This window comes from Crinia signifera, chromosome 11, assembly GCF_055691185.1.
Source record: "Crinia signifera chromosome 11, ASM5569118v1, whole genome shotgun sequence".
In the NCBI taxonomy this organism is placed as follows: domain Eukaryota; kingdom Metazoa; phylum Chordata; class Amphibia; order Anura; family Myobatrachidae; genus Crinia; species Crinia signifera.
This window is the reverse complement of record NC_139227.1, coordinates 70,569,744-70,596,336: the sequence shown is the minus strand read 5'-3', so window position 1 is coordinate 70,596,336 and position 26,593 is coordinate 70,569,744. Positions and strand designations below refer to the sequence as shown.

The 26,593-nt window shown below is 46.7% G+C and overlaps 1 protein-coding gene and 1 long non-coding RNA gene across 4 annotated transcripts in view; one reads left to right on the top strand and one right to left on the bottom strand.

Annotated features, from left to right (window-relative positions):
* Window positions 1-10,230, bottom strand: part of LOC146045247 (uncharacterized) — a 41,555-nt gene extending 31,325 nt beyond the window's left edge. The window contains exon 1 of the long non-coding RNA XR_014465393.1: window positions 9,958-10,230. This is a non-coding gene — a long non-coding RNA (uncharacterized LOC146045247). The remainder of the gene's footprint in view (window positions 1-9,957) is intronic.
* PLCB3 (phospholipase C beta 3) overlaps window positions 9,825-26,593 on the top strand; it is a 130,788-nt gene continuing 114,019 nt past the window's right edge. For 2 of the 3 annotated variants that reach the window (XM_083163976.1, XM_083163977.1), the window contains exon 1: window positions 9,825-10,065. In XM_083163976.1, the coding sequence (XP_083020102.1) occupies window positions 9,967-10,065 (99 nt within the window). In that variant the 5' untranslated portion in view covers window positions 9,825-9,966. The remainder of the gene's footprint in view (window positions 10,066-26,593) is intronic. The other variant, XM_083163975.1, reaches the window with a different exon arrangement.

The window sequence follows — 26,593 nt, the reverse complement described above, 5'->3', positions numbered from 1 at the left end:
AGTGCTGCAGTGCTCACAAGCAGGGGCAGCAGTGCTGCTGAGTAGTACACTGTGTACAGGGGCTGCAGTAATACAAGGGGCTGTGTCCAGTGTGACGGCCTATATCTTATCCATTGTCCAGTGTCACGAGTCTCGAGATATCCTGTGTCCTGTCCTGTGTGACGACTGACGACATATCCATACCCTCCAACATTGGAAGGGCAGAAATCGGTACACATTGGGAAAGGGGCGTGGCCACGGGCAAACGGGGCGTGGCCATGGGCAAACGGGGCGTGGTCACACCCACTTTTCAAATGTGTACTGGGCATTGGAAACAAAAGGTTAACAATAATTTTTAATGTATAAATAACTTGTGTACCCAGATTTGTGCTTATTTGAGCCTGTCACTGCTGCACTTTATCCGGCGGCTCCGAATCCCGCCACAGGCGTGTCCCTGCTGCTGCTGCTGCTGCACTGTGACTGCATTGCACAGCCTCTTGCTTCCAGACGATTTATATAAACGACGCATGCGCCGGGCGTCCTATTCCGCATCATGGACATAGACAGCCCTGCGGGACCAGGTCCTAATGACGCGCCTCCAAGCGCACTGGCTGCCGGGAGATGCAAGGCACCACTGGGAATGGGTGCTGCCATGAATTTCATCTTTACACCGCCACGGGGCCCGATCCGACCAGCGCAGCCACCGCAAACTGGTGGAGTGGCTGCCAGAATCATCGGTAATCGGTACATTTGTTTTTAGCCGGTACAGACCGTTAAAAAACGGTACTGTACCGGCTAAATCGGTACAGTTGGAGGGTATGCATATCCTGTGTCCAGTGTGACGACATATATCCTGTGTCCAGTGTGAAGACATCTATCCAGTGTCCAGTGTGACGACAATATATCCTGTGTCCAGTGTCACAAGTCACAACATATATCCTGTGTCCAGTGTGACATGTAATGTGTGCCGGCATATATCCTGTGTCCAGCCTGACATATATCCATTGTCCAGTGTGACGACATATATCCAGTGTGACGACATATATCCTGTGTCCAGTGTGACGACATATATCCTGTGTCCAGTGTGACGACATATATCCTGTGTCCAGTGTGACGACATATATCCAGTGGCCAGTGTGACGACAATATATCCTGTGTCCAGTGTCACAAGTCACAACATATATCCTGTGTCCAGCGTGACATATATCCATTGTGACAACATATATCCAGTGTCCAGTGTGACGACATATATCCAGTGTCCAGTGTGACGACATATATCCTGTGTCCAGTGTGACGACATATATTCTGTGTCCAGAGTGACGACATATATCCTGTGTCCAGTGTGATGACATATATCCTGTGTCCAGTGTGACGACATATATCCAGTGTCCAGTGTGACATATATCCATTGTCCAGTGTGACTACATATATCCAGTGTCCAGTGTGACAGGGGCTGTGTCCAGTGTACAGGGGCTGTGTCCAGTGTACAGGGGCTGTGTCCAGTGTACAGGGGCTGTGTACAGGGGTTGTGTCCAGTGTACAGGGGTTGTGTCCAGTATACAGGAGCTGTGTACAGGAGCTGTGTCCAGTGTCCAGGGGCTGTGTCCAGGGTAACGGGCTGTGTCCATTGTCCAGGGGCTGTGTCCATGGTGACGGGCTGTGTCCAGTGTCCAGGGGCAGTGTCCAGTGTGAAGGCTATGTCCAGTGTACAGGAGCTGTGTCCAGAGGCTGTGTCCATTGTCCAGGGGCTGTGTCCAGGGTGACGGGCAGTGTCCAGGGGCTGTGTCCAGTGTCCAAGGGGCTGTGTCCAGTGTAAAGTAAGAAAAATAAATAAAAGTAATAAATAAAATAAAAACACATTTTTGGAGGATGATGGAGGAGGAAATAGTGGGAGATCAGCAACCTGATAGAAGTGCTGAAGCTTCTACCACCAGTCATGACAAGGCCGATACCTCTTTGTATTTGCTCTTTGGAGCATTTCTCTTTTTTTGGGATAGTTTATTAAACTGCCACCCTGTCTGCCCCTGCAGTGCCGCTCTGCCAGGTTGGAAGTGTAAGGTCCACATGTATGTGATGCCCACTGCTGTCGCTTAGCTTAGTCATCCAGCTAACTCGGTATACCCTTTTGGCCCAACTACAGTAAATGAAAACAATTTTGTAAGCTGTGAAGTGATCAAAATTGACTAGAAATGAGTGGAAACTAATGTTATTGAGGTTAATAATACATTAGGGGCAAAAACAGGCCCAAATTCTGTTATTTTAGCCATTTTTAGCATTTTTTCATAAAAATCCAGATCCAAAACCAAAACCCACAAGGGTGGTTTTGCCAAAACCAATCCAGATCCAAAACACGAAGGGAGATCCAGATCCAAAACCAAAACCCGAAAAAGTGGCCGCCGCACATCTCTAGTGTGTATGGACCTTAAGTTAGATAGTGTAACATCTTTATGCTTCAGGTCCAAGCGCCGGTGCAGCGGCGATGGAGCGTCCCCAGTGACCATGATGCCTGTATCAGGTGGAACCATTAACATGATGGAATATTTGTTACAATGAATATGCGGGCTCTTGGGCAGCTGCCCAATAAGTCCATATGTTATGATGGCCCTGCATGGGCCTCTACCACTGTATTCCCCCGGGGGGCCCTTCATGTCCCAGTCTGATACTGCTCCTAAGCCTGTAAGAAAAATCCTTACTATATGAATAAGTTCAAGCCAACAATGTCCCTCAAAGGCAAAATGTGCTGTGTGGAAAATATAGTTTTTTTCAGAACATTTATTTTTGCCACTACTTTTGTTGTTGCTCATACCAGGGGCATCTACCTGGCTATATTACTACACATTACTATTAAGTGGAATATTGCTGGGCACTGCTACTACTTGATTGCATGCATCTGGCAAGGGATGTGGGAGACTTTCCCACCTTTCCAGGAGACTGGGAGCACCACAGAATTTTCTGAAAGCTGTGAGTGCACAGTTGGGTACAAAGTCTCGGGCACAGACATATTTGCACACTGTGACCATTTATTTTATAATTCACAGCAGGGGCGGATATAGACGTTTCTTCTAGGGGGCAGTTTACTGTTTAGTCTTGACCTTCCCTGTCCTGACCCCTCCCCTTCCCAGTCCCCTACCAACAACTATATTTAAGTAACTGGTAGCACCATTGCTACAGATAAATACATTTGATTTAAAAGGGTGGGTTGCGTCTCTATTGTAGGCAATTAAATAATTTGTCACTATAGTCAAAAAATGCAGCTTTCTGCATCTTCTCCTGGTGGCACAAGTGTTCCCGGCACTTCTAGGTAACGCCAGGGCCGGATTATAATGGGGGTATAGGGGGTCAGTACCCCTGGGCCCCCCTCTATCTAGGGGCCCCCTGTGGTTGGCATGAATTAAAAAAAAAAATTTTTTTTAGCTAATGGTTATGTGCATGGACTGGGATAGTACTGCAGCTTCATTTATCTGCCAATGTGACCATAATTAATGGTGCTGAGCATCAGGAGTCAAGGTAGACTGAGTGCACAAGTGCAGTGCAATACTGGGAGTTGACTAATGGTGCCCATACACGCTTCGATGCGGCGGGTCCGATGTGTACTCTGAGATGTGTGCTCCTGCGGCATCTCATCGTTGCACATACTTTTTGTACTTGCTTTTTCATCGCATCGCATTGCATGCACAACGCATGCGATGCGTGCTATTTAAGCACAAAACGGACGCCCGCATCGGAGCGTGTATGGGCACCTTCAGTCCCATAACACTTTGCACAAGAGGTGAGAGGCTGAGAGGCTTGTGCCGAGCTCTGCTTGGTGGAGCTCATCATGCTTCTCAGGCCCGTGAAGGATAGCAGCAGCAGCTGCCTTGTCATTGGAGGGTTTTTAATCAGAGCCAGCGCTGAGCCTTTCAGCTCTCCTACAGAGTAAGGTACATATATATATATATATATATATATATATATATATTATATTAATCCCCCCTCAGTTGACCATTCACCAAGTTTACACTGTTACAGTGTAATATTCTCCCGTGCAGTTTGCGGGCAGTAATGACAAGTAGGAGGGGGCCCCCATTTTTAAAGTGCCCCGGGCCCCCCGAAGGCTTAATCCAGCTCTGGGTAACGCTATACATGCAGTGGCATAAATGTAAATTTGGCACACCCCTCATGGCATTTTAGTGCCGTTACACACATAATGCATCCTGAAGTGCTGCGTACATGCATAATGCCCCCTGCAGTGCTGATTATACATAATGCCCACTGTAGTGTTGCTTCATAATGCCCCCTATAGTGCCACTTATACATAATGCCCCCTATAGTGCTGCTTCATAATGCCAGTCCCCTGTAGTGACACTACATAATATCCCCTTATCATAAGGATATTCTGTTTCCCAACAGAGTTTGTTAGTAAGACACCAGCATTGTGAAGGGAGCAGCGCTAAGGGCAGTAATGTGGCATATGGGATTACATCAAAGCAAATAATGCCACCTGTAGTGCAGACTCACCTCTGTAGTCCGGGACGGCCTTCTCCCCCTCAGCCACTACGAGTATGAGAGCAAAAAGCGGTGCCACAGTCTTCCCCCACCCTGCCATCATCTTCCTCGCTGCTGCTGTGAGTATGAGAATGTAACACTGTGCCGCAGGCTACCCCCACCCCTACAACGGCTATTGGCCATTTCAAATATGGAGCACTGACTCGTTAGCCCATCTGGTTCTCCCCCATCGATGGCACAACTATTCTACATCGGCCATAAACCATCGATGAGTGTGAATCGTCAATGGTCAATTCCTACACTGAATAGAATAGACAGTGTGTACATCAGCATATCATCAGGGGGAAGTCCCAACTCCCCAACAAGTGCCCCCCCTCCCACCACCACCACCACCAACCCCCCCACCCCACGGCACACTGCTGGCCAGGGCCGGGGCTAGGGTGTCCGGCGCCCTCCTGCAAACCATACATTTTGCGCCCTTTCACATTGCCATTGCAACAAGCTGCAGCCCGATTGTGGGAGCGTAGGCAACATGTGATCCTATGGAGGATCTCGGGTGCATGTACATGTATGCATACACCATCTCAGTGCTGTGTCTGCAAAATGTTGCAGGCACTAAAGGTGCCCATACACGCTGCGAGAATCGCATACGTTATGTGCTAGATCGCATCGCACGGCATGCATGCAATGTGTGTGCGATGCGATCTGAAAGCAGTACAAAAAGTATGTGCAGCACTTGTGACTGAGGGGAAAAGGAGGGGAGAGAAGGAGGAGATGGGAGAAGAGGGGAGGAGATAGAGGGGGCGGAGTGTTGAGGACTGGCAGTGGCACTGGCACAGCACACTGAGAAGAGGGAAGTAAGGGGAGGCGGCGTTGCTGCCTGTTCGTCATTTGATTGACAGCTGACAGGCGCATGGAGCAATGGGTAGGGGGCGGATCCGGAGATGACATGTCATCCATGCATTCACAGACAGCGCTACATGCCTCAGCGCAAGTGTCCGTGAGGAAGAGGGGGCAGGTCGAAGGAGGAGGACAGTGTGTGTGCGGTGCAGGGAGCTGCTCAGCCTCTCCATACTGCCACCCGCTGTCAGACAGGCGCTGAGGGCGGCGTGCAGGAGGCAGTGACAGTGAGGGCTGAGGCAGCTTTAGCAGAGCAGGGAGGGAGACAGCGCCTTTTCAGCATGGCGCCTCCCTGCTTTTCAGGAGCTGCTGAGTGGGTAGCGCCGGCCCTGCTATTCGCCCTGGGTTGGAGGAGGGACAGTCCCAAAAAAACTGACTGTTCCGCAAAAATCAGGACAGTTGGGAGGTATGTCTTATGCAGAAAAGCATATGTGATAGAATGAGAAGTTGCAGTGACTATACCATACCTCCCAACTTTGTAGCTGCAGAAATAGGGACACAGCGTCCAAAAAGGGGGCGCGGCTTATGTAAATGAGGGGCGTGGCTTATGCAAATGAGCAGCGTCCCCGTTTTCGGCCGGGAATAGACGCTGTGCGCATGCGCACAGCGTCTATTCTGTTAAATTGGGGTGGCTCCCAACTGCCCCCCCCCGCAGCGGGACACCTCCGGCCGCGGGTGGGACAGCGGGACAGGACCCGGTAATTGCATACCTCCCAACAGTCCCGATTTTATCGGGACAGTCCCGATTGTCAGGGCCTGTCCCGATGTCCCACCCGCGGGTTGCAGTGTCCCGCGGTGTGGGGGGGCTGTTGGGAGTCCCCCCTGTCAGCTGCTAAGCAGCGGTGAATAAACGGTCTACTCCCGCAGCCAGGGGACTGGGGGCATGGCTAGAGGCTCACAGAGCCTCTGGGTCATGCCCCCATAGCGGCAAAATGGGGGCATGGCCTCGCGGAAGAGCCGCGAGTATAGGCCACGGCCCCAAATTAGGCCACGCCACCCCCCCCCCCCCCGAAAATTTTGACGCGCCTCCGGCGCACATCGTCCCGCTTACAGAACTTCGAAAGTTGGGAGGTATGGGTAATTGGGACTGTCCAGCTGAAATCATGAGTGTTGGGAGGTATGCTATACACAATAAAGTCCCCCATGTTGTACATTTAATGTATCCTTAAGTGCTTGGCATGCTGGCTAAATGTATATCCTGGCTGTATTTCCACATCACCCTCATTGTTCGCTTATTAATGTGTCATCCTCATTTCACAATGCACTGCTAATTAGCTGTGACTCATAAGACCCCGCCCTGTGGTGTCTCCTCCCTTCCTCATCCCACTATATTCACCAAGTCATGTAGTCACATTCAGATTTCACAACACCTTGCCGAAAAGGACAGGTCGCTTACTACGGGATTCCTGCCATTTGTCTTGACAGATTTCAGTTTCCTTAGATCTTTTCACTACGATTGTGATACACATCTAAGAAGATGTAGAATATTTTACATGCTTCTAGTAAAGAAATGGTTAATTCATAGTCAAAAAATAAAAACTAAACAAAAAAACTGGCGTGTTCTGGTAGTTCTGGAATTCTAACACTAGGTGGCAGAAGAAGAGCACAGAGCAGTGATTTCCAGACTTCTTTCAATCACGGCACCCTATACTACGGTAGTATCAGAATTTTTTTCATGGCACCCCTGGGTCTAAAGTTTGTTTTTGAGAAATTCAGAGCAAATTTATTAAATGTTAATGTCCTCGCACACCCAGCGGCGGAAATAAACGTCAGACTGACTTATTTCTGAAGCAGAGTGAAATCATTCTTGCATGTTACCGAGGGCATACAGGCGGCGTTACGCTCATGGCACTTCACTATTTTTAGGGGGAGAATTGGCATGGGTGGAAACAGCCACAAAAATGGGTGAAAACGGCCACAAATTTGCCAAAACCATGTGAATTTGAGGCAATTTCGCTGACTTGCGCGGTTTTCGGTGATGCTGGATTTTTTGCGCAGGCGAAAAATCGGCAAAAGGATTTATTAGGGTGTCGAATTCAGCTTATAAATGGTTGAAGACATAACCACTGTCCGTGCAAATTATATCCATGGCATTTTGGAGTTTTTCACTTTTTCGGAGAAAACGCCTGATTAGAAACCTCATTACTATAATTTTCAGATTGCAAGATATTGATTACAGCAGTATATTGACTATATACTGTATGTGCATTTGTGTATCTAAAGTCCTCCCTCCTCATCATGGCCCTTAAGGTGCCCATATACGCTGCGATTATCGCCTGTGCGATAATCGCACCGTGTACCTGCGGGGATGCAATGCGTGTCCCAGCAGATACAATATTGTAAAGCACAAAAAGTAACTGCAGGCAGTACTTTTTGTGCTTCATTGCATCACATCGCATCAGTACATGAGTACATGCAATGCGATGTCCATTATTACCTATAAACTTAAAAAAAAAAAAAGGTCTCATTGCATCTCACCCGCAAAGTACAGTACATCGCATCGCATCCACTTCAAGTGCCAAAATCGCATGGCAGCTTGAAGTACAAAACGCACAGCACACAAAATCGGTGCGTGTATGGGCACCTTTATTCAGATCTGATCGCAGTACAAATTTGTTTGGAAAATGTGCAATCCAGGTGGGGCAGATATAACGTGCAAAGGTAGTGAAATTTGGGTGGGGTGTGTTGAAACTGAAATCTAAATTGCAGTGTAAAAATAACGCAGCCAGTATTTACCCTGCACAGAAACAAAATAACTCACACAAATCTAACTCTCTCTGCATGTTACATCTGCCCCACCTGCAGTGCACATGGTTTTGCATATTTTCCAAACAAATTTGTACTGTGATCAGATCTGAATAAAGACCCATATGGTGCTGAATGCTGCTGCATCCAACATATTTCCTATCTCAAGAACATTAGAAAACTTAATTTTGTGACACTTCCTGTTCGTTTATAAGAACAAGTAAGGGCAAGCTGAGCCAGTGCAGGATGCCTGCACATTATACTGACTCAGTGCATAGTACAAGCCTACCCTGGCTGCATATCTCTATCACAGATCTTTTGGGTTAAGATCAACTGGGTGGAGCCAAGTCCCCCTCCCACCAAGTCTCTGACAGTTTCCAGTGCCTGGGGCTAAGTTCTATATCCCCCCTCGGCTCATACCTGGCCTGAGTGCAGATAGCTTGGGAAGGGGCCAGCCAGTTCTGGCATGTGTCAGCTGTGTTTATAAAGGAGAGTGTGCATATTTTAGGGGAGGAGGAGTTACCTGGGGTGGTGTGCGGAGGTAAGAGCCTGGCTGGTATGTGAGGAATGTGACAAGACAGGCTACTCCTCCAGCCACTTCTATAGACAGGTGTCAGGACAGTGGCTGGCAGAGCAGGGCGGAAGCAGCAGAGGGCATGAGGTTCTGGGTCAGCCAGGACAGTGACACAGAGGATGTCAGCAAGGGATGGTGCTCTGGGATAGCCAAGATGAGTGGTACAGAGGATGTCAGCAAGTGATGGTGTTCAGGGCTAGCCAGGACAGTGGCACAGAGGATGACAGCAATGGATGGTGTTCTGGGATAGGACAGTGGCACAGAAGATGCCAGCAAGGGATGGTGTTCTGAGCTAGCCAGGACAGTGGCACAGAGGATGGCAGCAAGGGATGGTTTTCTGAGATAGGACAGTGCACAGAGGATGTCAGCAAGGGATGGTTTTTTGAGATAGCCAGGACAGTGGCACAGAGGATGTCAGAAAAGGATGGTGTTCTGGTCTTGCCAGGGCAGTGGCACAGATGATGGCAGCAAGGAATAGTGCTCTGGGATAGCCATGAGGGTGGCACAGAGGATGGCAGCAGGGGATGTGTCCTGGTCTAGCCAGGGCAGTGGCACAGATGGTTGCAGAAAGGAATAGTTCTCTGGGATAGCCAGGACAGTGGCACAGACAGAGGATGGCATCAGGGACTGAGGTTTATGACTAATAGGGCAGTGGCACAGGATGGCAGCAGGGAGTGAGTGAGATTATTGGGCTTGACAAGACACTGGCACAGAGGATGGTAGCAGGGGATGGTGCTCTGGGATAGCCAGGAGAGTGGCACAGAGGTTGACATCAGGGACTGAGGTTTATGATTGATAGGTCAGTGGCACATGATGGCAGCAGGGAGTGAGATTATGGGACGTGACAAGACACTGGCACAGAGGATGGCAGCAGGGGATGGTGCTCTGGGATAGCCATGATACTAGCACCGAGGATTGCAGCCGGGGATGAGGTCCTGGTCAGGCCGGAGAGCAGTACAGAGGGTGTCAGCAGACAGTGGGTAGTGAGAAGTGATGAGAGCGAGCAGTAAAGTGAACTTTCTTTAGTCTTATCCTCCCCTTTCACCCTCCTACCTCATTGAACCCTTGTGCCCCCGTTGGCTATAGAGCACCACCAGCCTCCCGCCCCTGTGTCTCTTCCTTTCTGTGTCCCCTCCCCTGTGTGAGTGTCTCCCTCCCTCCTGCTCTTTCTCCCCTCCCATCACCTCTCCCTCCCTTCAGTCAGTCAGTCCCAGTCCCAGCTTTCCTCTCGTTGCCTCCTGTTTCTTTACCCCGCAATTGCCCCGCTGACCTACCCCTCAGTCATGGCGGGGGCCCGGCCAGGGGTACATTCTCTCCAGCTGGAGCCGGTGCAGGTTCCCGAGACCCTACAGCGGGGCAGCAAGTTCATCAAGTGGGACGAGGTGAGAGAGCAGCGGCAGTGCCTGGAGGGAGGGGGCAGATGGCTCAGTGACACGGGCAGCATTATATGTTAGTGGCCGGGGGTCCTGTGGGCCAGGGGGTCTGACAGTCCGGGCATCTGACATGTATATGATGGAGCTTGGTGGAATAATTACTGTTTAACTGTAGAGATCAGGCTGTCAAGTTGTTGTGGAACTACAAGTCCCAGCTGCGCTGGTTTCTTCTCTCATAATTTGCTAGTAGTTGTATTCGTTCCACAAATGCTTTCAATTAATTTTTCTTGGTTTTGGTTAATGAAGTAAATTTGGCTGTTGTACAGGATGAGTAACAGTTGTCAAACACTGAGGCATGTGGGTGTAATATGTGTCCAGCAGGGAGCTTGCTGGAGAAGGCGCACTGAGGGGGGGGACCCAGTTGTGTTACATACAGTAGTCCTGATTATACTGTAGAGTCAGGGACTCAATGTCCTGATGTTACTGCAGGGACAGATAGGGGGGCACAGTGTCCTGATGTTACTGCAGGGACAGATAGGGGGGCACAATGTCCTGATGTTACTGCAGGGACAGATAGGGGGGCACAGTGTCATGATGTTACTGCAGGGACAGATAGGGGGGCACAGTGTCCTGATGTTACTGCAGGGACAGATAGGGGGGGCACAGTGTCCTGATGTTGCTGCAGGGAAAGAGGGGGGGCACGGTGTCCTGATGTTGCTGCAGGGTCAGGGGACAGAGGGGGGGGGGGGGGGCACTGTGTCCTTATGTTACCGCAGGGTCAGGGACAGAGAGGGGGGGCACTGTGTCCTGATGTTGCTGCAGGGTCAGGGGACAGAGGGGGGGGCACTGTGTCCTTATGTTACCGCAGGATCAGGGACAGAGAGGGGGGGCACTGTGTCCTGATGTTATTGCGGGGTCAGGGACAGAGAGGGGGGGGGGGACTTTGTCCTGATTTAATTGCAGGTTCAGGGACAGCGTGGGGGGGGGGGGGGGGGCACTGTGTTCTGATGTTACCACAGGGTCAGGGACAGAGAGGGGGCACTATGTCCTGATGTAATTGCAGGTTCAGGAACAGAAAGGGGGCACTGTGTCCTGATGTTACTGCAAGGTCAGGGACGGAGAGGGGGGGGCACTGTGTCCTGATGTTATTGCAGGGACAGAGAAAGGGGCACAGTGTCCTGATGTTACTGCAAGGTCAGGGACAGAGAGGGGGGCACTGTCATGATATTACCGCAGGGTCAGGGACAGAGAGGGGGGCACTGTGTCCTGATGTTATTGCAGGGACAGAGAAAGGGGCACAGTGTCTGGATGCTATTGCAGGGTAAGGGCCAGAAAGAGGGGTGCAGGGATTATTTATTAAGATGGCATTTCTATTGAAAATGGGCTGTTGCTCATAGCATCCAATCAGAATCTACTTCTTATATATTTAGCACTTTCTAGAAGATAGTAGAATCTGATTGGTTGCCCATAGTAACATCCCATCTACAATTGAACTCCCATCTCAGTAAATAAACCCTACAGTGTCCGGATGTTACAGTAGTTGTCATGAACTGCTGCTGGGAAAACAAGGATGTGCTCATTTAATTGGTCTTGCTGCTAGGGTAACATGAAGTGACTATGGACTTTATATGAGTTGTTGGGACAACTCCTGATGTTGAAACAGAATCAATGAAGCCATAGTAGGCCTGATAGTAGCAGATGTAACTGGGATGGAACAATTACAGATGATAAATCTGAGAGGAAATGAGCATCGCTTAACCCCTTCCTTACCCACTGACAATGTATAGCTAGGGGGGGTGTGGCGGACAAGCTCAGCTTCACATTGGCTGTTTCATGTTGTCTTGTAAATAACCGGGATTGAGTTGTCATATTGTGAATCACAGTGTTATGTTTGTATCACAAAATAATCTGGGATCGTGGCATACAAATGTATATATATGAAATTAGCCGGCACTCCCATATTGATTCACTTTGCTCCAGGTTTAAAAATCAATACAAACACTGCCATAACCAGTCAAATATATATAAAGTATATGTGTGTGTGTGTGTATACTATATGTACGCGGTAAAGAACTTGTGGCGCCTCATAAACCGAATGTAATAAAAAATAATATATATGTATATATTACACACACACTTGTATAGCTTAGTTTGCACTTAAAAATGTTGTGACAGATGAGGAAAATTGCTGCATTGACAGATAATGTAAATAATTTTCGCTGGGTTGTATCTGACTGTTCACACATCACTTGTGGCTGTAATTACAGAGGTAGTAGATTACTATCAGACACACAGGTTCTGTATATTCCATTACATAGAAGTTGCAGCAAAAAAACCCTGCTGCACTCAAAACCTAATTTTTCTCATTTTGTGAAATATCTTGAACTTCAGCCAGTGGTTCCCAAACTGTTATGGATTACGGCACTCTACGGTATCAGAATTTTTTTCACGGCACCCCTAGGACAAAAGATCCTTTTTGAGAAAAAAAAAAGAAATAAACAAGTTTTTGTACAGATGGAGCCAGCCTCACCCAACCCGCCAGTGCCACATATCCATAGCGTTGGCAGGGGCATGGCCAGTGGACGTGTGAGCGCGTCCCACTCAGCAAGGCGACGGGGAGCGCGGGCCGGGTGCTTCCCTGCTTGTCTCCACTTCAGGGAGACTGGCATGGAGCGGGCAGCGGCGGGAGATGGCTGCAGGGGCTTCCAACAGAACGGGGCACATTAGTGTCTAGTGTGCACGCCCCCCATTCTGTCAGACTCTGGCGGACAGGAGCAGGTGACGGTGTATGGCAATAGAATCTGAATTTGAATTAATCCTGGACCACAAACCCGTGGCACCGCTGCAAGTGTCTGGCTACATCACTTCTGAATTCCTTTGGAATCACCAGCGCTATTGGCTGTGTGGGGGGGGGATCACTGATGCTGGAGGTCACACCCCCACCCCCTCTCCCTGCACTACTTGCAATTTAATGGTTTGGTAATGGTTTTATATATATATATATATATATATATATATATATATATATATATATATATATATATATATATATATATAAAAAAACAGTGTATTTAACAAAAATAAATAGTAAAAACAATAGTAGTCATACATAATTACTCAATTGTAATATACATTATAAATGGACATGTAGTCACCCTTTTTGATCCTTTTTTTGGTTGATCTTAAAGTGTCGAAAGCAGGGTGACTGAAGTGGTACACTAATTTGGGGTCATGTGATAAAATCTATCATGAAAAACACATCTCCCTTTACATGTGTTTTTATAATCCCTTCTGCTCAAGGAGCCTGATTCAGAGACTTAAGTAAACCTGTCCCTGACCCTGTAGTGACATCAGAACACATTGCTCCTCTCTCTGTCCCTGCAGTAACATCAGGACACTGCGTCCAGGGACATAACTAGATATATTGCAAACCCCAAGGTAAAAGTTAGTAAGGGCACCTATGTACTGTCCAATGGTGAAATATGTATATAACGTGTGTATCTGTTATAGGGAAGGTGAGCCCCTCTTAAGGCCCATACACACACTAGGCGACTTTGAGCTGAAAGCCGCTCAAACCACAAAATTTGAGTGGCTTTCAGCTCAAAGCTGCCCAGTGTGTACGGCTTGGCGGTGAGCGGTGATGCGCGCTCCCGCATCATCGCCGGGAAAGCTGCTCATCTGCTGGTATTACCAGCAGATGAGCAGCTTTGTGGACAGATTTGCAAAGTGCTGCGCTATGCAAAGCTGTCCGCCCCCACTGATAGCGCCAGGCAGGGGGATAGTGGCACAGTGTGTATGCACTGAACGCCCCCCCAGCGATGACAGTGGTCATCGCTGTCCATACACGCTGGGCATAATCGCGCAATGTGCATGGACATTTAGCTCTATAGCAGCTGCACTCCGTGCACCTAGGGTAGCTACATCCTTGCCTGCTGTATAGAGAGACACAGCAGCTATGCTGTAGTGCCCACCACTCCGTTCTCCTCACAGACCTCTTCCATCTCTGTTTTATGTTGATGACCAAAATGAATTTGACAGGTTTCTGTTACAGAACCAAGACATTTTTAAGAAAAAGCTGCATGGAGCAGACGCTAGGGCTCCAGCTAGAGTGAAGCGTCACCTTAGGAGAAATATTTACATAGGTACTAACCCAGCTTTAGATTAAGCTTGTAATAAACTAGCTGTGTTGCATTAAAGAAGCCCAGAAATCTATAAATCAAACTGTGACCCTCCAGATGTTGTGAAACTACAAATCCCAGCATGCCTTGCCACAGTTTTAACACTCCCTTATAGCAAAACTTTGGCAAGGCATGCTAGGATTTGTAGTTTCACAACATCTGGAGGGCCACAGTTTGAAGACCCATGCTATAAATGAAGAGTATATTTATATTTATAATCTTCATTTATAGATCTCTGGCATAAAGCTTGAACGACAGCAGAGGATTAAACAGTACTAAAAGTAAATATTTCATGGCGTACTCCAGAATTTCTCTGGAAAAAGTCCCTCCCCCCCCTTTTTATATTGGTCTTTAAGGACTGGAGATGAAAACTAACAGTATTGTCCAATATTATCCACTACATAACCAAGAATATAGACACACTGCTTCTAATTAATATATTTACACATTTCCATCACACTTTGCATACAATTATGAAATATATAGTAGTGAAATGGGTTGTACTGAATGGCTCTGTGCGGGGTCAGATTAACAATGAGGCGAATGGAGATACGGCAACAGTCCTCCGCATTAAAATAGGGCCAACATAGTTTTTTACACAGGACCTTATTCTGGTTGATACGCAAAGCTGTGAATTTTTCAGCTTTGCTTCTCATGTATGCGCCGCCTGCACGATGTATGCGCCACCCGCGCCCCCCGGGGACAAAATCATTCGATGGTCGCCGACCATCAAATGACTTTGCAAGCGCACGTGTCTTAGATCTGCGGGCTCCCTGTATGGGAAGCGGGCGGGCAACTGACTTCCGCTGATGACCGCTGCCTGCACCCGCGTCACTGACGCATTTACTTGGGAATGCCCAGTGTTTTCATCGGGACACCCATGAAATGCTGGGCATTTCCATGAGCGCATACCCTATCCGTCGCCCCCTGCCCGCACAGCTAGGTGCGAACGGGGTGGCGAACAAGCAGTGGAAAACCATCGCTCCCCTTTGTGAATCCACACAGAAGTGCATGAATCAGAATAAGGTCCACAGGCAGCCATACGCCTTTTGTATATAGTTTTTCTAGTTTTCCCACAAAATTATGCAATTTTTCTATATGTATTTAGAGAGACAGCTGAGCTGATAGTGTAGGGGGTGTACACTCCCACATGTCACTGGCCACACCCACACATAGGCTAAGGAGAAATGGATAAGACTGCGCTGAGTTAACGGTTTCCGAGAAGTTACTGCGGAGATCTTAGGGTGTACTACAGAAACACCCTAATGTAATGGTTATCTAAAATGGAAAAGGGGGGGGGGGGGGGATACTCCCGTGCATAGCCTTCGCCGTTAAATATCAGTGTGGGGAAAAAAAAAAATATATATATATATCACACCTTTTTGCTCATATGAATATATAACAATTTATTAAAATAAAAAGCAATTCATACATAAAAATAATAACTTTGAAAATAGGGGTACGTGAACTAATAACTGTATACATGGACAAGACAAACATACATATAACATATATAGCTTATAACCCTATAAAGGGTCAAGGCAGTCCATTTTGGCAGTAGCAATGCTCTAAATATAGGGCAAAAATAAGGACAAATGAAAAAAATTGTCCTTCAAAACGGTCCAGAAGTCCACTATTAAACAAGATAGGGTTACCGTGCACCAGTAATCCAACTTTCCAGAGATCGAATCCGTCTGCCGGCAGACTATGCTCCTGCTGCAGCAACTGTATAGTGTAGTCAGCATGGAGATCAATGCCTTTTGCGATTAACGCATTTCGCCTATGCTTCAGGCTTCGTCAGGGATAAGCAGAGTCTCTTCTTATTCCTGACGAAGCCTGAGGCACAGGCGAAACGCTTTGATCGCAGAGGCATCGATCTCCACACCCACAAATCACTGACCATACCTCCACCGCTTCTCACTATATATGTCCCTGAACATTTTCATCCTCAGGCCCACGTGGCCCTTAATCTAGTCTGCCTTTGTGTCTTACAATGGGGCATTGTCATTGGATGACACCTTTTGTGATTGGCCAGCCTATCAAAGATTCAACCTGGATACGGGTGATTACACAGCGCTCTGAGGATAACCCTTAGTGGCCTGCACTATTCTAGGCAGAAACAACAAAAGGAAGTGCTGGCGCTCTAGGGTTAGGTCAGTCAATAAGTGGATGTCTGGTGATCAATCCAGACTGAGTTATGGAAGTGGTGTTGCCGGGAGCAATAACTGTGGGCTGGGTGTTGTGGATGTTGTCCAACGTTAAAATGGCAGATCTTGAGATAGTGAAACTGTCCCACGGTGAGGGGACACTCAAATCTGATTTGAGGCTGGAAGTTCATCAGAGATGTCCTTGCATCAGGATGGGGCTGGATGTTGGTACCTCCGGTGTAAGGGCATGAATCAGTAAATGCTGCTAAGTGCAGTTAAAAAAAAGCAATTGCTTACCAGTAGGCGTAGGTCAAACAGCAGGCACTTATTGATGTTGGATGGTCCGTGCAGTGGAGGGTATTGCAATTAAGAGGGCTGGAGGCTAGTGCTTTGAAAATAAGAGTCGCTGACAGATAGCAAATAGTAGAGAAAAAAAAGTGAAAACACTGACAATTAAAATTACCAATGTGTGGAGTGGGGTGGCTGTGCCAAACGCGTTTTGCCCTAATTAGGACTATTTCAATGGCCAGGCCAAAGATTCAACCTGGCCTGGCCAACAAGATGTTTAGCAAGCACTGACGGTTGTTATGTCCATGTGTCCTGATACTTGGGATTTGTGCTTACTAGCAGTCTGTATCCCGATGGCCAGAATCCTGAAGCATCATTTTTATACTACAGTACATGCTGCCATACCAACACAGGGGATCTTGGCAAACCTACATTTCAGCATGAATGTGCCCAGTCACATATAAATTACCTTTGTTTCTTAATACATTTGTGTTGACAATGGCATCATTTCCAGCGTAAATTAAGCCTTGAGCCAAGATCACATTAACAACTTTGTAGCTACAACAAAGTTCAAGTTACAAATGACAGTCTCTGAGATTTCCGCTAACAGTGTTATTAGAGAGATGTCATTTAGCCGTAGGTCTCTACTTAATGACCCTGTATGTGGACTGCCTAGAAGGAGGATGACCCAGGGCCGGATGGTAGCTTTGTATGGCATTTTGTGTTTAAATATATCTGTATTCCTTAAGGAAGTACTGGTGCTACTGAGACATGTTCATGGACATAGTGAAAACATGTTGTGCTACTAATCTAGCTTTGTGGGAAGGTAACGATGAGAGTTTAGTCTGCAGCAGAACTTCTTAAAACCAAGTAACCGAACACAGAAGCATACAGTACAGTCGTATGCCATGAAGCCACCAAATACATTCATGGTAAAGGTTTTCATACCTTAACGGAACAGTTTTGTGTATGCAGGCAAGTGTTTTGCTATCAGCCTTTACAGGCTGACTATAGGCTGACCGCTGCATCCTATAATAGAATTATGGACAGGAAGTCTGTCTACATCTCCCTGCATGATTCGAGCACATATATATATATTTTTCCCACCCAGGCCATGTTTTCAGCATACTATAGATAAATTACCATAATGTAATTATAGGAAGCTGGTGATTATGTGTAATTTTATTTGTGAAATAATTTCTGATCTGTGATTTGAGATGCTGTGACCCTGGACTATGACCACAGCTGTTGATCTAGTTTAGTACATCCTTAACATGTTGCTTAGAGGCCTTGTTTTTGCTTTTAGCTACATTGGTAAAGGAGTGTCACACTACCACCTGTATACATATTTGGGCCAAACCACTGTACAGATAATGATCTTCCTGCTGCATTCATCTGATGCGATGCACAGCCATGCCGGTCGAATCTCGCATCTCGAGATATTATGTGCTGCAGATAATATTTATCGCATTGCATGTGCGATCACATGTGGTTTTTAAACACATGCGGTTTATCGCAATGCGATGTGTGATCTGTCAGCCCAGCCCTCATTACATCAGGTCAAGTGGAGCATGTGATTTATCGCATAATTGTAGGCACATACATTATTAACATAATTTTTGTGAAAATGAATTTTCACACCCTTTTCACATTTTTAGTATCACTTGAATGCATTAAAGTGATTTTGGAGCAGTTAAGTAAGCAGATCGCCTTTCCCATACTTAGAATGGGAAATGCTATCTAGCTGAATTTATATAAAACAAAAAAAATACAAGTAAAAAAAAAAAAATGCCGTGAGTCCTGTGATAATAATGGCCGCTTCAGTTAGCCAATTCACATGGCTCACTGCAATAGGCGTATCCTTGCACAGCTTGATCTGACCCTAAGGTGGGCATTCAATCTGGCGTCACAACTGTCGGGCTAGTCCGACAGCTGTGACCCGGTCCCGTTCTCGTCCGGCTCTATGTCAGCTCGGCAGGTGGGATTCAATGTCCGGAATGCCGAGAAGGGGGGGGGGGGGGGTGGTGGTGGTGGGGGGGGGGGCTGCGAGATGCGGCAAGAAAATTATCTAGTGGCCGGGAGCTCGTCACTTCTTCCCGGCCGTTCTCGGCAGAACATGCCCGACTGCTTGTAAAGTCGGGAACGTTCTGCCGAGATCGCTGTTCAATGCTGTCATGGAAGACAGCATTGAATAGGGCCCCACCGCTATTTCCCCTTTCGGGAATAGCGGCAGGAGATTGAATACCCCCCTGAGTAGGGAAAGCAGAAAGTGACAATTTGTACAATTTTTTTTTTTTGCGTGTTTTCTCCCCAGTAACTGAAAGGCAACCACTAAGGTAATCTATTTTACTAACTGTGTGCCGTGGCACCCTTGGGTGCATCAGGACACTTGAAGGAGTTGGTGGTCCGGGACCAATTAACATGATTCATGATCAATATAGCAGGCAAAACCAGTGCTGTAAATGATAAAATGTGGACAATCGGTAGCAAATCTTTTTCCCTCCCATATAAATAACCCTAAGGATGACATATAAACACAATTTATTTAATTTAATATTTTGGTTCAGAATTTATCAAGGGGTGCCAGGAAAATTTTTTAATGCTCAAGGGAGCCGTGATTCAAAAAAAGTTTGGGAACCACTGGATTACCTAAAGGAAAACTGTACAGACCTGTGTGACCTCCATTTACAGTGTATGTAATATAGACCATTTGTGCGGCTAAATTACACTTGGATACACCAGTCCCACAGTGAAAACAGTATTGCTAGACAGACACATTTCATAATTACAATACCAGGCCTAAATCGGTCAATATAGTCCAGTAGTTCCCAAACTTTTTACTGCACAAGAAGCCTGATTCTTCCATAAGGGGGTGTCACAAGTTGCGGGGCCCACTTAGGAGGGTACGTGCCAGGGGGCTAGGTATGTTGTTAGGAGGGCTAAGATTTTATATTGTGGGAGCTACGTGCAGCATTCAGGGAGGTCTGAGTGGAATGCTGGGTGGTCTAAATGGCATCTGAGCAGGTTTGTGTGGCACTGGGGGGGGGGGGGGGGGCTGAGTGGAATTTGGAGGCACATGAAGCAGCCAGAGGGCCTGGTTCACAAATGGACACAGAATCACCTGCAGCTGCATCTGCTGGCGGTCACCCATCTGTGAATTTATGTATATGTAGCACCAGTGTACATCTGTGCATCCAAAAGTGTAAGGCCTGAGATGCTCTTACAGCATCGACAGATGAAGTGATAAAGACTGGGGTGTCCTCTGGCAGATTGTGAGAAATGACCTGTTCCAGCTGGTAAAATATATAAAGAATGTGCTGCGTTTCTCTATTACTGCACTTATCAGTAGGTGCAAAGTATAAAGGTAACAGAACCTTGACCAGTGCTTCTGCAGTGTCTCCTGACTAATGCCACCCACACAAAACATTATTCGAGTTTATTTCATTTAACACACATGGAACAATATAAATATGATATGCTTGACATTTTGCAATTGTTCTACTAAAGGTTGATCAGATCTGGAGAACAACTTTTCTTAATGATCTTTGGGTGTAGATCACTTGATTTTAAAGTCACATACACGCTATGGGGCTTTAACACTATTTGAATGCCCCATACATGCACCTCGGGGGGGGGGGGGGCAGATATTGGCTAGTGCATACACACTTGCCAATGCCGCACCAACACATGTTATTGTTTGAAATGTCAATAGTTTATGGATGATGACAATCTGGCTGCTCCCTCTGGGAGATGGCAGCCAGGTCAGTGCAGAAGGGGGTATGGCATCATGGAAGGTGGGTGGTGTGGGGCATGGATACTCATTGCCCCCCCCCCCCCACCCACTCTGCAATGCCTAGCTTAACCAACATTAGTAAGCATGGGGTGGCGCTATGATGACGCGATTCAGCGTGAATTGCGTCATCTGCCTCTGGACCACTCACTTTCGCGCATGGTGCAGGAGTGGTTCTGGTGAGGATAGTGTGAGAGTGCTAAGGGTAGGATCGGGGGACCTCTACTTTATGGTTCCGGGAGAGTAGGCAAGTTTGATTGGACAGGTGGCGATTAGGGTGCTGGGAGTGTTAGGATTAGACTGCAGGGGGATGTTAGGGTTAGGCTGCTAGGAAGGTTAGGGTTTGGCTGCGAGGGGGGATGTTATGTTTAGGTTGGGTTAGTGTTAGGCTGCTGGGATGGTTAGGATTAGGCTGCGGGGGGGAGTGGTTTTGGTTAGGGGATTTTGAATAGAATCATTTCAGTATTGTAGGTACAGTATGCAATGGTAGGGACTCCCAGCACAACCAGAAGAAGCTGGAGCATGCCCAAATGCTGCATGTTGAAAAGTTATCTCACACCCATAGGAAATTATTAAAGGATCACTCTAAATAAAATATTTCTGCTTTCACTAGAGTTTAGTAAATTTTGGGCAGAACAGTGGTGTAGTGGTGTAGTGGTGAGCATCACTACCTCACAGCACTAAAGGTCCATACACACTGGGCGAATATGCCCAGTGTGCATGGACAGTGATGATTGCGTTCATCGCTGTAGGGATAGCCGCTCAGTGCATACACACTGAGCGGCTTTCCCCCTGCCCGGCGCCGACTGAGGGGGGGAGGAAGGCAATGCATAGCGGAGTGCTATGCAAAGCGGTCCTGAAAGCCGCTCATCTGTTGGTATAACCAGCAGATGAACGGCTTTCCCGGTGATGTTGCGGGAGCGCGCAGCAGCGCTCACCTCTCATCGCCGGGCCATACATACTGGGCGGCTTTGAGCTGAATGCTGCTCAAACCTCCTGTTTTGAGCGACTTTCAGCTTCAAGTCGCCCAGTGTGTATGGGCCTTAAGGCCATGATTTAAATTCCCAAAGCCTTCTCTAATTGGTATTTCTATGTTCTTCTCATGTTTGAATCAGTTTCCTCCAAGTACAGTACTCTGATTTTCTGCCGCACTCCAAATAATATACCGGTAGCTTAACAGACTCCTAATAAACATGATCCCTAGTGTGTATGTGTGTGCCCATGTGATAGGGAACATGGATTGCAGGCTCCCCTGGGGCAGGTACTTATGTGAATGAAGAAATATTTTTGGCAAAGCGTTTTCTAATCTGTATTCACAAAAAAAAACCTCCAGTATGCTAGATGATGCTTCTTGCATGAAGTCCGAGTTCCTCCTAATTCAGAGGCCCAGCTGCTACATCTGTAGTTCAGCAGTACACTCCTCACTCCCACAGCTTGCCTGTTACAAACAGTAGTATATTTCCTAATACATGTTTAACTTCCTTATTTTTTTTTTTTATTATTAATATATTTTGCCTTTTAAATTAAATTTTAAATCGAAAAAAAAAAATTAAGACAAAAAAATATATACACTTTATCGCGGAGGAAGATGATAATGCAACAAGTAACATTGATTTACAACCTCTCTTTACGCAGCCTCACTAGTGAAGAACAAGCTGTGCTCAGATGAGGTTTAAGTTTTTTGTGCTCACCAATACTTTTGCAGAGCCAAATTGATCTTTGTCACTTTAATCGGCAACTCCGTCTCCAGGAATTTTTGGGCAAAAGTGAAATTGTGGAATCTTCTACAACAATACCTATCCGCATTGGCAAACCCAATATCCTCTTTGACTCACCGTCGAATAATGTTGCTATTAAATCCTATAATCGGATCTTGTGGCATACCATTGAGCAACAGAAATTACGCAAAAGTCGGCATTACAATTTGTCTCCCAGTGAAAGGGGAGCACTTACTAATTTGTCCAAATGCTCTGAAATAACCATACTCCCCACAGATAAAGGGGAGGGGGGGGGGGGTGCCATTGTAGTGCTAAACACAGTGGACTATTTAGCGGAGACTGATCTCCAACTCAACGAGATTCAGGTATATGAAAAACTGGAGATCCCACAGCTACCTTTCTTCAGGAATTAAGCAAGTTCTGCAAGCGGAAGTTGAAAAGGGATACATCACCCATCTCGTGTATGCAGCATTGATTGATACCGTACAGGTTCCTATGTTCTATCTAATCCCAAAAATTCATAAAAGCCTTATCAGTCTTACAGGTAGACTTATAATTTTGGCCCATGGCTCGCTCTATGATGTTTCCAAATATTTGGACAGATTTCTACAGCCGGTAGTTCAAGCTAAAGCGACATATATACAGGACTTGACTATGGCCTTTATTCAGATCTAATTGCAGTACAAATTTGTTTGGAAAATGGGCAAAACCATGTGCACTGCAGGTGGGGCAGATGTAACATGTGCAGAGAGAGTTCGATTTGGGTGAGTTATTTTGTTTCTGTGCAGGGTAAATACTGGCTACATTATTTTTCATTGCAATTTCGATTTTAGTTTCAACACACCCCACGCAAATTTAACTCTCTCTGCACATGTTACATCTGCCCAGCCTGCAGTGTACATGGTTTTGCCCATTTTCCAAACAAATTTGTACTGCAATCAGATCTGAATAAGGGCCAATGGGGCAGATGTATTAAGCCTGGAGAAGAGATAAACTGGAGTTAAAGTGGAGATAACATGGAAGAGATAACGCACCAGCCAATCAGCTGTGTTTGAAATATGACAGGTGAGATCTGATTGGCTGGTGCGTTATCTCCTTCCACTTTATCTCCAGTTTATCTCTTCACCAGGCTTAATACATCTGCCCCAATGTTCCTACATGACCTCTTGATGGTGGACACAAGTGCCCAAGATTTCTTGCTTTGCACAGTTGATATTGGAAGTCTATATACCAACAATCCACTGTAAGGCATTGGAGGCCACTCGGGTACTCATTACCAACCATGCCAAGTACCAAGGCCCTTATAGGACTCTTTTATTTTGGAACTTGTCCTGTTATGTAATTTTTTTATGGAAATGATTTCCTTCAGTTGCGAGGATGAGCTATGGGGGCCTTTTTGGCACCGCCCTATGCCAATAGTTTCATGTTCTCAGTGAAACGGAATTGTTTTTCTGTAAGCGCAGTTTTGCTTCGAAGATCATATTCTTTACATGCTACATTGATGACCTGTTCATCTTATGGTCAGGCACAGAGAAGGAATTCACCCTTATGATGGAACTCCTCAACACCCAGGATCAGCATAATAATTTGACTTTTTGGTACATATATGTTAGCTGGGCGCCCACTATGCAATTTGCTTAGTGGGCTATTCTGCGTAGGAAAATCGCATCGCATGGGCTTTTTAGGGCCATGCAATGCGATTTTCCTATGTAATTTATTCACTGCTCTCTCAGCCCCGGGCCATCACATCGCATCTGCCACAAAATCGCATGCGATCGTAGGATCTGCTCTCTACTCTGAGGATGAGCAGACACATCTTGATCACATTGTGATCATATTTTATAGTGAACTTGTTATGGAGTGATATCATTGTAGTCCTTGCCCAAAGTGTCCCTTCTATTGGGTATAAAACAGAGTCTTTGGGATTAGAGTTCAACTCTCTCTCAGAATTGTAGAAGTGACTAAAGCGTCTTTAACAGTCAGTTCCTTGCCCCAAATGGGTATTTGTAATCCACCAGGTTATATATGCTGTTAAACTCCGTTAAGTGCCTCCTTGAGAGTTCCTTGGCTGTATAAGAAGTCCCAGAGCTCAATGGCTTAACTATCAAGCAGGGTGCTGCTTGTCCATCAATTCAACAAGAGATCCCTCCTGTCCTTACTGCCATTCAGGTAGATGGCGGCAGAGGGGTTAATTGGTCCCAATCGCTTTCCTAACCCTCTCTCTCTCCTTCTAGGGGTTCATCTTCAGCTGAATAGCCTGAACGTGCCCCTGCTGTGCTTCTGAGGTGTGGGGTCTGGACAGTGGGGTGCTCTCCCAAGGAGGGGATATAGTGGGGGCCACTCAGTGTTACAGGCTTGGGGGTTTTATTAGGGACTCACAGAGGGGTCTCACTGCTCCAGTCCCGGCATGCCTCCTTCTCTGGTCCCGGCCGTCTGTTATTCCAGCCGTGGTGCTGTCACTCTAAACTTGCGGTATCTTCCTGCCCTCAGCTGCCTTGTCCATCAGAGTCACTCTTGGCCCGTCCTGGCACTTCCTCTGCACTTGCCGCCTTGGGACCCCCGCTCCGGTCTCAGCAGGTGTGGCGCACCTGCAGCCTCAGGACCCCCACTCCCGTCCCAGCAAGTGTGGCGCACTCCTCCGCTACACTTCTGGCGCCTGGCTGTCACTCCCGGCGTATGAATAATACTCCTCTTTAAATGGTTCTAGTTCATCTTGGCCGGGGAATCAGGAGGCCCCAAAGTCATCTACAGTACATTTGGGAATTAAGGGCTATTTTTGTCTTTCTATATATATATATATATATATATAAAAAAAGAGGGTGGTGTATTTTAGGATTACCAGACTGCATCATGTTTACAATATGTGCAGATACTGTAATAAATTGTTGTTGTTTTTCCATGCCTGTGATTTGGCAAACCAATGTTTATAAGAACTGTGAGAGCGAAGGAATCTTGCTGTCTCCAGCTTTTGTGGTCAAGGATTTTGCAGCTGCTGATATTTGTATCATTGTTTAGTGGAGAACATCTAGTGGTGGATGAAAGAAAAACAAATATAGGCTCAAGGGTATATCTAGCAATTACATTTTCTAACAATAAGTTTGTTATAATACATGATTGTGCTCCTTGCTTTTGCCCACCAGTATTTATTCGGTATATGGTCGTAAGGTCGACATGCATTGAGTTAACCACTGAAGGTCGGCATTGTTGGAAGGTTGACACAAGCTTTAGGTGGACAATGGCTAGTTCAACAGTCAAAAGGCGGACATGGGTTTTTCACAGTTTTTTGTGCCGACAGGCGGTATTTCATGCCCTACCATCCACTAGGGCCTGGAGGGAGAATAGAATAGTGTAGCGAATACATCATGCCCAAAACATGGCAAGCGCAGCGGTACACTTTGATGGAGTCCATGTCAACAGTCAGGATAAAAAAAAAAACTGAAAACCCCCATGTCTACCTTTTGACTCTCGAAAAGGTAGGACAGTCGCCTAGGCAACAAAATCGGGCTCGTAGAGGGATGTGTCGCAAAGCAGCTACTTGGAGGGAAAGAGATGTCCCTCAAACAAGAAAAAAAAATGGAATAAAAAAGCGCTAAACAATATTATATAATTAAAAGAACATAATATTTACTGATAATAAAACATAAGGGATGAAATGTAATAGGGTGCGATTTTTGGGCATGTTCAAAAATCTCATTTTTTGCTGGGAATTCGCATATGTAATGAGATGCGACAAAGTGTGATATGGTGCAATTTCGGGCGATTTTTATTCATGAAAATGTGCACATTTTAAAACGTGATTTTGTGTTAAAAAAAAAACGAAAAAAAAAAAATGGCATGGGGTCCCCCCTCTGAGCATAACCAGCCCTGGGCTCAATGAACCGGTCCTGGTTTCATAAAATCACAGGGACAACATGTTGGGGTTCCCTTGATTTTAAAAAACCAGCATCAGGCTCAAGGGCCGGTCCTGGTTCCCAAAATACGGGGGACAAAATGACTAGGGGTCCCCCGTATTTCAAGAACCAGTACCGGGCCCAACCAGCCAGCAGGGTAATGCCACAGCCAGGGGGAGACTCTTTATACAAGTCCCCCCGCCCAAAGCATTCACCCCCTGACTGGTTAGCATAGGCAAGGGTCCTGGAGGAGTGGGGACCCCCCAAAGAAGGGGTCCCCCCCTCCAGAACTTACCTGCCCATGCTGAAGCCCGGGGCTGTCCTCGATGCCCCTGGGCGGTGGGTATCGAGCTGATAAAGGGTGTAAAAAGAAAGAAAAACTATTGTATACTGCTGTGTAACTACAAGTCCCAGCAAGCCTGCACCACATGCAGGGACATGGAGACCCACAAGTCCCAGCATGTGGGGCAATAAAGGGCCCACTGGGACTTGTAGTCCCACAGTAGCACAAATAGTTAAATAAATA